At 39.1% G+C, this 14,505-nt stretch overlaps 1 protein-coding gene across 1 annotated transcript; it reads left to right on the forward strand.

The window, feature by feature from the left end:
• Positions 1 to 2,478: 2,478 nt before the first annotated feature.
• Positions 2,479 to 13,883, forward strand: LOC104081698 (cytosolic beta-glucosidase-like; the record flags this gene model as incomplete). The annotated part of the gene is given in 10 exon segments (XM_009584538.1): positions 2,479 to 2,547; positions 2,883 to 2,955; positions 7,128 to 7,355; positions 12,344 to 12,389; positions 12,391 to 12,578; positions 12,581 to 12,627; positions 12,703 to 12,898; positions 12,901 to 12,939; positions 13,413 to 13,480; positions 13,761 to 13,883. Coding segments are annotated over 10 exon segments (1,077 nt in total), but the record flags the coding sequence as incomplete, so codon positions are not given.
• Positions 13,884 to 14,505: the final 622 nt, after the last annotated feature.

The raw sequence follows: 14,505 nt of genomic DNA on the forward strand, positions 1-14,505 counted from the left end.
TGTGAACTTCTATCTTTGGCTGTTTCAGAGACATACAGTCTAGCTTTCAAAGCATCTATATCCTCCTTCTGTTCCTGCATAGTTTAAAATTTCAGGAAAGAGATTTTCAACTTCACAACCCCTTCAAAGTTTAATTTCTAAATTCGGTAGTAAGTACTATTAAACATATTTATAATACGTCATTAGGAAACATCGGTTCAGTGAGGAAAAACTCATTTTGACAAGATACAATTCCTCTGATAATAATTAATCCCACATGACTTAAGGGCCCAACACCAAAGTCAGTTTATCCTTTACCTTAATATAATACCTAGCATTTTATAAAGTTAGCATCAGGGCCAATTACTCTTGGTCTTTATTGACTTGCCAAAAATGTCTTTATCCAAATATGTTTGGATATCCAAGAACTGCTCGATTTTTTTCTAGGAGTACTTGGCTTGATCTCATTTAGTTATGTATAGTCTGTGTCAGTGCAAATGTAAAAACCCTAAACCTAGTCTGGAAAAAAATTGCCTCTAGGTAGAACTGAGGTCTCTTATAGTTTTGTACTTACATGTGTTGAACAAAACAATGGGACAGTGAAATACTGAAATTCAGATTGGGGTCAGGTGATTTGTTAGATGTAGCGGGTGCATCCCAAGGGCCATGATGACATGCAGTGCCTCTAATGGCAGTATAATTGCAAGTCCCACTACTGCAACAAGGAGTGGGTTCATGAGTCCAGAAATACAACCAGAAGTGGGGTCACAAATCTAGAAATTGGGCTGCCAGAAGAGTTTGAGATTAGCTGCTATAAACTCAGCTTCTCTGAATTTTGAAGCTCTGCATCTTTCAGTATCTGCCTACTTATCTGACATAGCCTGTTATCTCATTACTGTGAATCTGCCTTAACCTCTGAGGCAAATTTTGTTCACTCTTCCCCAGACTGCTTATGGAATATTTTCCTCCCACTCAATCTCTCCTAAAACCCATCTCTGTCTCTGTTGATTCCTGCTAGGGAATCAGCAGTGACACTTTTTAGCCTTGTTTTTATGGTTAAGCATTTTTATAAAACTTTTTATTAGGTTTTTATTGCTACTATCTCCTGTCTGCCCCTCTCCCCCTATTATTGCGTTACATATTTATTATATCTCTTGTGAAATTGGATGGTATGATTTTCTGGGAAAAGATTTAATGTCACTTACATTTTCAAAGGTGCCTACCAATAACATTTAATGATGTAAAAAATATACATTATTACTCTGGTTCATTAATACCTATTAATCATGATTTAAGGTGTCCCTGATGAGTTTTACTGTTAACTGTCCAATGCTCACCTTCTTGCAAATGAAAGCCTGAGGAGGCTGCTTCAACCAGAGAATATTAACTAGTTCATTGCATCAATTTTTGGTCATCTGTATAAAACACGTAAAGGATATGTATGTTTGCCTAGACCATGTGTCAGCATGTGTTTTGGGAACTAGCTGGTGTGTTGTGCCTCATTTCCCCCTTTGTTCCTCTGTATTCAAGGGTCTTTTACCTTGCCTTTGAAAGACACTTGAGGAAATGCATGCCTGCTGTGAAAGCGTGATTTATTTTGCATTGCATCTGCACTGTCTGGTTCTGCAATGTGCACTTTGGAATTAAATCAGCTTCTCTGCATCCCTACAAAGGAATTTTTTTCCTAAGAAGTTGACTCTTTCATTGTGTGTGTTTCTGGCAAAAGTATGTGCATTAACTATATTAGTGGCTTCTTCTGTATATGTTAAGGTTTGTCTTATTTTCGTTTTCAAAGAAAATATCACTTATGTGGATAATGCTTTGCAGGAGTAGGTCCTCACCCAGAAAGGTTTCAAAATCAAAAAAGTGCAAGAAAAGTAAACAAGAAGAAAAAATAGTAGTGATCATACGTTATTGCCTAGCAGTCCAATAAGTGCAGATAGCGACCTTGGCAAAAGCAGTGTGAAAGTAGTATTATAATAAATGGGGGAAAAAACTCCTGCAAGTCCAAAAAAAAAAAAAAAAATCGCGGTAGTGCCATCTAGTGTGCCAGGTGTTGCAGTTTTCTGGGAAGGGACAGTCAACTACTTTCAGCCCGTGCCACTTGTTACAGTCATACCCTGACTCGTCCTCCTGCTGCTGCTCCCTTCTCAGCCTGCTGACAGGCGAGCAGGAACAGCATTGACAGAAGGTAGAGGAAGGGACCTGAGGGCTGTTCTGCAGATGCTGATTCTGGCACACATGCTGTAAGGTTGTCATTGCTGCTCTAGAAAAAATGAGCATCCATGGGGTTTTGAAGAAGGAGAAAGATAGCTGTTCTGTCTGTACTCCCATACAAAACTTCCTCTTCTACTCATTGGTTTCTACTGCTAAACATGTAATGGCTAAAACATCCTTTCTTACCTACTGCAGGCCAGTTGTTTTGGTGTTGGGAGAGAAAAAATACAAATTTGATACCAGAAAAGAAGAAGGTTTTGCAGCTTACTGAAAGGGGTGGAAATGACTTTCTGCCTGGTGGCTAAAGGATTTCTGTTGAGTAGAGGGTCCACAAAGTCCTTTTGCCGGGAGGTGAGAGGGAAGTGAAGGGGAGCAGGGATCTGTTCTGTGTACTAATGCTCTGTACTAGGTGGAGCCCTTTCACCGCGACCACCCCAGGCTTTTCCACTGCTGCCTTTTCCACTTTCACTATTAGCTGGCTGAACCTCTCTGCTTTAATCCTGAGATATGCAAAGTGCACGGCTTGCCCTTCAGTGTGTGAAGCTGCACAAGGTTTATTTTTGTCTTCAGTATAGAATCTGCTTGTAACACGTGGAAGAGTGATCGAGCCAGAAACCTATGTCTGCAAATGAAGCCCGCATCTCCGTAGCATCGCATAATGCTGTGTATTCGCCTGTCCTCTGCAGCCGGTGCCAGAGGATATTGCTTTTCCAGTTGGATTTGCTTGGGGTGCAGCTACAGCAGCATATCAAATTGAAGGTGTCAATTTTTAGCTGCCAAAGTGTTAAGGAAGTTTTAAGTGAACAGAAAGTCGGGATCCAGGAAGGAGGGTGTTTGATCTTTCCCTCATTATGTAGGTGCTACAGCTGATGCAAATCCATGTAGCACTTTTGTTTAAACACTTCTGGCCCGAGCAGAAAGAAGAGGGTAAAAGATGTTTCAAATTGCAGAAATATGGCTAGGTAATGGAAATAGAGGAGGGGCCTTTCACTAGCTATTGGGGGAGGAGGGGGAACAGAAATAAGTAATTTTCCCACTAGTTCTTGGGTATTTCCTTTCTCTAGAGCTGATTTAAGTAGATTACTATCGACTATTTCAAAACTGGATGGGAGAGCTACCTCATCAGACATTGGTACTCACAGGGGGTCCTCAGTTAGGAATTAATCTCCAAAGAATATGAGAAATGGTGAACTGAGAAGTTAACAGTTGGACTTGTGGAGGCCCTCCCCCAGGGGCATGTGTCATGTTCCCAACTGAATGGAGGCGCTGATAAAGTGATTTGCCCAGCATGATATGAAAACATGTGGCAGAGTAGGGAATGCAAACCCATAAGGTACAGGGACACCTACAGCCATAACCCCCCCAACCTTTATCCCTTCATAAATGTGTGTTTAGAGACCTTTAAAATACATATAGATCTGATTTTCTCATATTATACCCTGCAGCATACAGGCACTTAGCTCCCATTGATTTCAGTACCTAAATGGGAGTTGTAGATCTAAAATTGTCTTTGAGGATGTAGCCTTTAGTTCTTGGTTATTGCTGAAAGTGAGAGTACTTGCCCATGCTTGCTACCTTTTAACGAGCTCAGTTAGCTTCACCTAATAGACTGAACAGCTCGCTGTTCCCGGGGAATCAATATTCTGGGCCAGATTCTAACTCGAGTCCTGCAATGCGCATAGCTCTACTAACTGATTTTTAAAATGTGAATTGTGTGTGCATATAGAATGACATTATAATTTCCTGCCTTTTGAGTGGCTAGATGTGCAACTTTAATGTTCTCTTAATGTATTTTTAATGAGCTTTCTTAAGGCTTCTGAGTGGGAGAAACGTAAAAAAAAAAAAATCTATAATGTGGTCTAGACACTACTCAAATGACCCTTTTCCCACAGAAGTAAGAAACTCAACAGGGAATTCCTCCTCCTGAAAGCTTTGGAAGCTGTGCAGCTTCTGACTTAGAGGCAGCATGATTGAAGCAATAGTTCTTGTAGAGTCCAAACTCAGTTGCCGCACATATCACAAGATAGATACACAGTGGATGAGGCAAGGGCTGACAGGCTACTTTTTATTTTTTACTGTCAGCTATGCATTTATGCACAGTACAACCTTCTCCACTCTGTATATTTCAAAGTGCTAAAAAATCATACCAATTGTACTCTGCATGCTCAAAGTGCAGATTTCAAAGGTTCATGACTCAGTCAAATCAAAATCAATTTGCACCAGAACACTCAAAAGCACTTCTTCTTACTGAGGGCCATTTCTATGCTAAATTTCAACTCTCTGCTTGATAATTTTTTTTTTTTTTTGTGAGAGAGAGAGGGAAAAGTTGCAAAAAATTCTCGTAATGGTAAAAGTGTTTTTCTTCACTTCTTTCATATGCCAAATAGTTGAACTGCATTAATTCAAACAAAATTTCACCTTTTGGGCAGAGACCAGGCCAAGAAAATTTCACTCCAAAAGGTGAAAGCACAACTGAATTAGAAGAAAAGCTAACTTGGAAAAATACATGAAAATCGAAATACTCTGATCGGTAAAATTCCTGCTTCACTAGCTTCACCTAAAAGGAAAAACATTCTATCTTACTCCGTTGTAATAATTGCAGAGAATAGGGAACATGCATCACGTTTCATGATAATTTATATTAATCATATGATGACATGTTATGTGATGATTTGGAAGCCAAGTCTCACCTATCTGTTTGAAATGTAAAATCAGTTCCCCATCACTGTTCTTTCCTGGCCCTGAAGCTCGCTAAAACTCAGGGTACGTCTACGCTGTGAACTGCTGTGTAGCGTGGAGGTTTCTGAGCAAGCTTAGAGGTGCAACCTCAGTTCACTGAAGCAGAGCAGAGCTCTGTGCAGACTAATTGTGGCTCAGCAGGATACATCAGTGTATGTGGAGCTTTCTGTTGCCTTGGCTAGATTGCTTCCTACACTTTATTTAGCTAGCTCGGAAACTCTGCGCTGTACAGAGGGGCTCTTCAAACAGCATGAGGAATGTTTGAAAGTGGCTCTGTTTGCCACAGCCCCGGTCAGGGCTTTATAGTGGCTAATGACCACTGGGGTAGTACTGTCATCCTCTGCTGAAAATCAAATGCTTCTCCCCCTCCCTCCCACCTCCGTTGCTGGAGGAAGGCAGACAAAAAAGAAATCGTTCAGCATCTGCTCTAGCTGCTGATTCTTGAATGAAGGTGTGTTAGCTGCCCATTATGGCAGCTTTTGCCTTCCCTTCCCGCCCACTGTAGTGAAAAAGGAGCTATATCATATCAATACGGTGCAGGAAGCCTGCTCTTAAAGGCTTCTAAGTTCTAGGTACCACCAAAGAATTACTGTTATTTGTTATTTTCTGCACTCCTCTAAAATGACTATTTATTTCAGCAGGCATATTTGAAATCAGAAGCAGGATATAGAAAACTTTTAGTACTGCATTTTTCCGAGGAGTATACAGACAGAGCACAAAGTCTATGATGAAATCTGAGATTAAGAGAAACTCAAACTGTTTGGATCTAAAATTTGACCTACTTTGAAGGTTGTCCCATATAAGAGTTTAATTTACTGACCAACCAAATGTAGATGTATCGGTGTTCGTGTGCTGTGATAAAATTCTGTAAAGAACATGATTTGTGACAATGATCTTTGAAAAGCTAGGTTTAGAAGTGATGTTACAAATTTTAGTAATGCTTTAAATTAAGTGTCTTCAATATGCTTAACCTTGCATTAAACTTAGATTTAATAAGACAGATGTGTATTAAGTACTGAATATACTTAAGGGAGCAATCTTGCATTGGCAGGGGATGGACTCAATGACCTCCTAATAGATCTCCTCCATCTCTAATTTCTATGATACTAATTGATTATTAAAACACTTTTATTGAGGATTGATATGTAGCTATTATATAGTTATTAATCTTACAACCCAACTGATATTTAATTTATACATGATTTTAACACACAATGTCATTTTAGTTTTTAAAGAGTAACCCTGGATCAGTGCTTTCACTGGGGCTCTGAAATATCTTGCTGGTAAATGAGGTTGGCCATTTAGGGGTTATTTGGAATTTTATGATAAAACCACACTTTGCAGGGGTGTAAGTTTACAAAGCTCTCCACATTAAAAATGAAATGTTTGCCTCAGTTACAGCATTGCTGTGGAAAGACAAAGAAGCTTGTCATGAAGAAGGGTACATTTATTTGGTTTAAATACTATGTAATGTTAGTACTGTGTAATCTCAAACAACAGTTAAATTTTGGATATTTTGGAGGTAATCTGTCTGTTTCAATTTTGGATTGCAAAGAAATTTCCCAAAACTATGAAAGTGAAAAAAATGGCGCAGGGATTTTGAGCATTCAAAATTTATTTCTGTGAACGTTTGGCTAAGCAAAAAGCAGAAGTTTTGCAGAGCTGTGTTATTAATTCAGCTTGTATATGCCTAGGGCCATGGCTCATAATGGCATTCCTTTCTTTTTAACAGACTGTCAGGATTTTCAAAGGACATCCAGAAAGCCATAAGTGCCTATTCGTTGAACATATTTCTCATACCCTAAAGGCTTTCTTTGATATGGACTGATCTTTTACATTTATGGATGGAAGTTGCATTAGACAATGCCCTTTGTGAAAACCTGTAGTATCTCAAGAGTCGCAAACATTTGATTTTTGGCTAAGGAAGTATGAAGAGTATTAGAACTCTGAATGCTTTTTAAAACAGGATTTTTAAATAATTAGCAGCAAGAAAAAATATGAATAAATGCAAAACCTAATGCAAATATATACTAATGCTTGAAAGTTCCTAGTTACTTTAAATAATATAAGGAGGGGGGATGGAATACTGCTCATTTTTGAGGGGTTTGTCCCTACTTTGTGATAAATATTTACATTCAACATATGTCTTTTGATGTCAAAAGTATAACGACCAAGTTTTGTTTTTCAAGCAGAAGGCTGGAATGCAGATGGAAAGGGCCCTAATGTCTGGGACACATTCACCCATCAGGGAGGAGATCGAGTTTTCAAGAACCAGACTGGTGATGTAGCTTGTGGCAGCTACACTCTGTGGGAGGAAGATTTGAAATGTATCAAACAGCTTGGATTGACTCATTATCGCTTTTCTCTTTCCTGGTCACGTCTGTTACCTGATGGGACGACAGGTTTCATCAACCAGAAAGGCAATTGTTTCTTAAAAATAGAAGGTTGCAGCTTTAATTCAAGGTTATTGCTGCAGTCTGGCATAATTAATCCAGTATGCTATTCTGCAGTGTAGCTTTGAAATTGCAACTTTTTTCAGAGTAATTATGGGATGATTTTTTTATAGGTTTGCAACAACTTGCTAATTAATATTCCAGATCCCCTTGGATAGCACAATCTTTTGGGATAGGATTAGTATTATGTTTCCTATGTATCTTTTTTGCTTACTCCAGTTTTTTTAATTGTAACTCTAAATCATTTTGCTTCATCAGAATGTTTATACTTACAGGGATCCTAGCCATGAGGATATTTTTGGATGGCTTAAATAGACAAGTATCTTATTTGGCAAATGCATTTAGATGGTTTATCTGTATACTCTGATGTACTGAACTTCACATCAACTATTTTACACTAAGAGGACATACTTTTTCCAGATATTTTCTTTAGCAAATTAGAGAGGATTCTTCAGACTCAGCTAGGAACTGTGCTTAGTTCCCTGACAAACAGAAGACAGTGCCTGCTCTGAAGAGTTGAGTTTTCACAATCTCAGCAGACAGTGTAAAAGTGAAAAGGGATACAGCACATAACAAGCTGGTCAGATTGCTTATTTTAATTCCATTGGTATGGACTGGGGGAAAGATGAAGGTGACTTACTAGGAAAAGATAGGAAATGGCAGCTTTGCCTGCAGAATGTAGGGAATGGAAGAAAGAAGAGATAAAGAGAATTGTGAAGAATAAAAGCAACTGAACCAGAAAGGATGGGAGAATCAAAGTAGTTGGCTGAGGTCTCTTATATGCTGGGAGGATACTGTTCCGAGGAGAAGAAAGCAAAGTAGATTTGGATGAACCTCTGAATCTCAATTCTGTCTCCTACTCTTCTGAATCTCAGTTCTACCAAGAAGACGTATATCTTTGTACTTCTGGGGCAGTGTTTGCCTTGGCAATTCTTTTCTTCCACTGGTTTGAAGGTTGCAAAGATGGGAGGCTACAAAGGGAAAGGATTTCTTAGAAAATGCTCTTCAGGTTATCCTGATCTGTACTAGGAAGATACCAGCAGAAGCAATTTTTTTTTGCAGAATTTTGGTCATGTAGAGTTTGGCTGTTCAATAGGCAGCAGCCTGTCCTCTGCATCCTGCAGATTACGGTTTTCACCAGAGAGTGGAGGACCCTTTGTTTCAAGAATTCAGAAAGGGGGGAGGGGGCTGGTGAATCTGCTGCAAACAGACCAACCAGCCATTTTCCCCTGCAGAGCATGACTGCAAAAATCGTGCCAGCATCCCGGAGAGGCTTGAATGGAAGCCTTTCCTTTGCCACCAAAATTTACAATACGCGGCCCACTTTCACTGGCACAGCTTGCCCTTCCCTAGAAATGCTTTTTGTGGCGTGTTGAATTTAAATTTGGCTGAGTCCTTGTGGTTTCTTTCCTGTACTGATATTCCTTCAGCTGGGGCTGCAGGCACTGTACAACCCCACAGAGCTGCCTACTGAATAGGCTTTGTTATTTAGACGTCAGAGTGGGAGATAGCAAGCAGACATTCTGAATGCACGTGGTAAGGAAAGCTAACATTTTGACAAAACTCAGCTGTAATTTCAGAAATGTTCGCTTGATCCCCAGTATAAGCAGTTGCCTGATTAATATTATGAACTTTACATTTAGCAAAAGGGCATTGGAGGAACTCCAAGTAGGCCAGCTTTCATTAGGCAGGAGTTCACTTCTCTTGTGCAGTGATCTGTTGAAGCAATTGTAACTGCATAGCATGGAAAGGCCATCATCTTCTATATAAACATTTTTACAAAGAGCATGTGAAGAATTAGAAAGCTTAGAGCAATGTCCTTTCAAATAAAATCATTCACACCAACTGATTCACTACCAATTTCACACCTAAGACGTAGGACATTTGAAAACCTTTAAAACCATTCTGTTTCTAAGTCGGTGTGGGTAGGGTCTTTTAAAGCAGTGATGTTGTAGGTGTATTGTTCCTAAGATGTGTCAGGTTTTAGGAAAAAACTTACACCAAGTTTGTTTTTAAAGTATTCTTGTACAATTATTTTTACCCTGGAAGGTGCCCTGAGCAGAACACGTTAGCTGCTGAACACTAGGTGTCGGTGTGGAGGGAGACAGAAGGAGTAGACGTGGGGGTATTGAGTCTCGGAGAGTTTGATGTAATGCCTCACTTCAGCGTGAAGGTAGGGAATCAGGATGGGGAGAGAAGACAACAGAAAGGGGAAAAGAACAATCCTTCACTTCCCAGTGACAAAATGCTCCTTAACGTCTGTAATCCCAAAATTTTGGGGTGTCTCCACAAAAGCCTTATATACACACTTTTTCAGAAGAATGTTTTCTTCTGTATTTCAGCTTCTAGCTGACCCACAGATACAGCCATAGAAACTAAATCAGGCTACTCTGGAAAGTATGAGACAATCTGGAAATTTGACCTGGCATTTACATTTTTCAGGGATGCAGTTCTATTTCTCTTCATTTCCTAACACAAAGCATAAATCTTTTCCAATATTGGTGTTTAATCGAGATGTAAAAAATGAATGATAGTTGGTTGCACTTAAATGTTATAAATTGTACTAAGTAATTTATAATCTGAAAATTAGAATGGGAAATGCTAGTTTCTTCTAGGCGAGCATTACTCTCAATATGGTAGAACGGGATCCTGTACCAGCAAAGGATTTCTTTTTTCCCAGGTTAAGCTTATGTATTAAGCCTTGCAGTCCCATCAGCAAACAGTTAACACACACCCAGTCCCACTGAAGTCAAATAGGTCCCTGTTCAAAAGTAACAGTAACAAACTCTATTTGCTCCTAATTTGTCTTGCAAATTGCAAGAATTTTCTTTTCAAAATTTAAAATTCTGGTATATTCCTTCCTCTTTTATGTGGGTGCATTCTCAGGCACAGGCACGTATCTCCTCAGAATTTAATGTGTTTTTCTGGTGCTGCATTCGGACGAAAAAGCAAACTGTGAGATTTATTGTGAATTACTTTGTAAACAAACTTATTGAGTCTTGCTGTGCTAAAGGATGTGTATGCACCTGTTTGTTTATGAGAAGGCACTATCTAAATCTGGGGCTCATAATTGATTGCTGCAGTAAATGTTGTCTTAAAAAAGCCATTCGACAGAAATCCTTACGATCAGTCATTTGAAGTTAGGATAATTTAAAGTCTAATACTGTCCTTTTAAGAAGAAGGTAGTATGGGATTCTGTGTTGGCATTTTTAAATATCAATACACAGCAAGCTGAACCTGAAAATACCAGGGAAGTTATAGTCCAATATAGCACAGACATGTTTACTAACAAACAAGTTTCCTGCATTGGGTTAAACAAAATCTCTGGTTCAGAAACTGTTAAGAATAATAATCTAAACCATACATAACCTCCTAAGCATACATTTTATTAACCTTTGCAACTTAGTCTTCCTCCTCCTCCTTTCTGCTGTGTTCTCAACTTCTTTAGACCTTTCTCAGTTCTGGATTTCAATACAGCAAGGCCTTGGGAGAGATATTTCATAAGCACCTATGTCTTATTAGGATATATGGTAGTCTAAGACCCATGACATTTTTATGAATTTTAGGTTTCTAAGGTTCTTAAACACTTTGGTATATTTAGCCCAAGTCTCTGAAGCAAAGGCTGACTGATTTCTACATTCCACCAGCATGATGGAGACCTATTCCTGGCTGGAGCCTCTTAGCTTAACAAGTAATAATTCAAGGCCACTGTTGGTCTTTTCCAATTACCGCGCTAAACCAGATAGTTCAAGTAAAAGAGCAAGCTAATTGATACTCTTTGAACCAGAGCTTATGACGTGTTTTGCAATATCTAGTGTTTTCAGAAGGCTTAAAAGCAATGTAGTTGTGTTTGGATGTAAGCAAAATTAAAAATGCTTATATAAGAGCTTAAGGTATCCTAATATTTAAACTTACAGTGACCTCTCAGCAGCATAAAAATAGTCCTTTAGGAAACATATTCATGTCAGCCACTGCTAAATCTGAGAAGGTGAATTCCTTTTAAGCCTCTAGAAATACATCCCCCGTACTGGCCAGCTTTAACAACACATCCAGGAAATTAAAGTTGATCTCTGTCTTATCAAGGGGGACAAGAAAGGTTGGAAGTCATGAGCTTTTCGAGAGGTGAGCTAATTCCTTCTCGCAGTTAGAGGGACTGAGCAGTCTGCAGCAGTGGCAGTGTAAAAGGAAGAGAGTTGGTTTCTTGGATAAACTATTGCCAAGCCATTCAAGTTGGTGGCTAAAGAGACCAGTGCCCTAAACTCCATCTACAATCTATTAAAGCCCAATGAAAAGCCTTAAATGTTATATAGATCTGGTAAGACACCCCAGCTAATGAGGGAACCACTGAATTCACACCGTTGCAAAATATTGAAGGTACTGACAGTATCTTCTTTGTCTTGATGCTGGCACAGACAGTGATGGAGAATGGAACAGTCAAGAGAAAACAGCTCACCCAGCTAAACAAGTTCAAATCATAAAAGATCAGCTTAGTTACCTCGCTGAGTGTGGCACTGAACTTTTCAAAAGACACAGTTCTCAAGGAGAGAAATGCTTTCGTTAGAGCAAATCTACCTGTCAGGCTCTCAAGTGTTAGGATTTTTCCAACACGCTTTCATCTTGTACATGCAGCCAGGCTGCCATCCAGGCATTTAAATGGAAGGATTATATTTTCACGTGACCAGCACCCATCAGAATTATGTTTCTCCCGGGGAGTTGCTGTCCACTGATCTATTTTGAAAATTTGCATCCTCATTTGATTTTATGTGCCTGGTTGGAAGATTTTGTGTGCTGAGCATTTTTGCCAACTCTGGGGTCTTGTAACAGTAGTCAGCATGCAGTTGAGAGGAAATATTTGCATCTCTTAACAGAGAAAATGTGCAGTGAGGTTTCTTCATGTGTTAAAATGTAATAAAGTTATTAAGTTAACCCTTTTTTGTTTCTTTTAATATTTTCAGGAGTCAATTATTACAGCAAAATCATTAATAACCTGGGAAATGGCATCCTGCTCACTGTATCACTTTGGCTCACCTCAGTCCTTAGAAGATGAAGGTGTCTGGAGATCTGAAAAGATCGTTGAGACCTTTGATATTCATGCAAAGTTTTGCTTCAGAACATTTGGAGACTGAGTGATCGCTATTAATGAGCCTTATGTTGTTGCTGTAGGTGGTTGTGAAAAAGGTATAGCCCCAGCATTGGTACCAGAGCTTACAAGGCAACTTATAATGTGATAAAAGCTCCTGCTAAACCCTGACACAGTTGTGATAAGATATTTGGAGAAAACAATGTGAACTTGTGTCTATAGCTCTGAACTCAGATTGGTAGAACCTCTACGAATTCTGTAGCAGATCAAAAAGCAACTAAAGGGTACCTATCCTTTACCTTAGATGGGTTTGTTGGGACAGTATTTACTGATGGTGAATATCCAGCCATCATGAAATCCTGGATTTCTGCAATGCATTCAAAGCAGGGTTACTTATCATCACGGCTTCTGGAATTCACTAAATAGGAAAAAATGTGATCATGGGTATTGCTGACTTCTTTGCCCTGAACTGTTAAACTTAAGACCAAGAAAATGCAGGCAAGAGGCTAAGTGTTTCAATAGACTGTGAAGCTGAGCAAATAATGGACCCTTCTTGGCCTTTTGCAACTGGGAGTTTATGCCTGGCTGTAGTACCATGGGGTTTGCGTTGACTTCTGTGTTGTATCGAGGAGTGACCTAAAGCTCAGGGGACCATTTTACCACTATTAGCTGGCCAATGAGGGGATCTGAGAATCCAATGAGTAATACTGGTGATTTGGGGGTTTTTTTGAGGAGCCCATCTGGATGGCATAAGACATTGTACAAGATATAAATAAACAAGTCACCTTGGGATTCTTAATTTAATTTTTGCATGCTGGCTATAAAGAGTAGAAGCCTTAGTGTTTTCCTATTGCCTTTGTACTTGGTAGCTATTTTACAGTTTGAAATGACACACCAGTGTTATATCATCTTTTGAACTCCAGAAATGATCTTTCTGATGCCAGCAGTAAGGCTTTCCTGGCATGCATCTGCTCCTGGCAATGGGACGTGTGGTGACTGCCAGTACCAAGGGGTTAAGGAGCAGTGACAATAAGCAGATGCTAATGCAGGAAAGATATTTTAGTCTTCTCATTAAAATAAGTCATTTCACTGTCTTCATGGATATTTGCAGTTTTGCTTTTCCATTGTTAGTCATAAAAGGTCAGCTCATGGAAAATTAAGTTAATAGGGTCAGTGCAATTTGATGAAAACTAGTTTTAGTTTGTAGCTTAGAAAAGATAGAAGGTAATGCATCTGATTTTATGGGCTTTCTTACATCTGTTCTGAATAAAACTTCTGCTGTCTTGTTCTAGGATACATATAATAACCCTATAATTTACATCACTGAGAATGGGTTTTCCCAAAGTGACCCTGCTCTACTTGATGACAGTCAACGATGGGAGTATTTCAGGCTGATTTTACAGGAAATTTTAAAGGTACCATTTAAAATTATGAAAGATCAATTGTGCAAACTTAATATAATTTTACTTCGTGCTTATTTGCATTCAGCAATGACCAATCATTCTAGAAGCTAAAACTCATGTAAATTGGAGTAAAGTGATGCAATTAGAAAAAAAAGTGTTTAGCTGAAAGAAAAGCAAGTCGTTTTAATCCAGCTCCCCCCATCCTGGGGTGGAAACAGATGAAAAGGTGCTCCATACGTACATTATTTCTAAACTCAGTTTTGTAGGGCCATAGTTCTTTGTTGAGCAAAGCAAGCACATGGATCTTCAAAAGTGCTCATCGTTCATACTTCTCATTGTGAAGGGTGTAAAGTTGAGTGCACCTGAAAACCTGACCATTGCATCTCATAATATCCTTACAGAATACAACCTCCCATACACAATGAGGTCCGTGTAATAACTCATTCCTGTACAGGGCCATTAAGTCCTTATACCTCAGCTTCTGCTTTTATGTCAGGATAGCCAAAAGTGTTCAGCACTAGTGAAGCTCTTTTTTTCAGAAGATGCTTTACCATTAGTTTTGATAGAAACAAAGTTGGTCCAATTTCCAATCTTCTGGAAATTTGTTCCCTACCTTCCTTCTGTTGGTAGTATT

This window comes from Fulmarus glacialis, unplaced genomic scaffold, assembly GCF_000690835.1.
Source record: "Fulmarus glacialis isolate BGI_N327 unplaced genomic scaffold, ASM69083v1 scaffold7579, whole genome shotgun sequence".
Taxonomy (NCBI): domain Eukaryota; kingdom Metazoa; phylum Chordata; class Aves; order Procellariiformes; family Procellariidae; genus Fulmarus; species Fulmarus glacialis.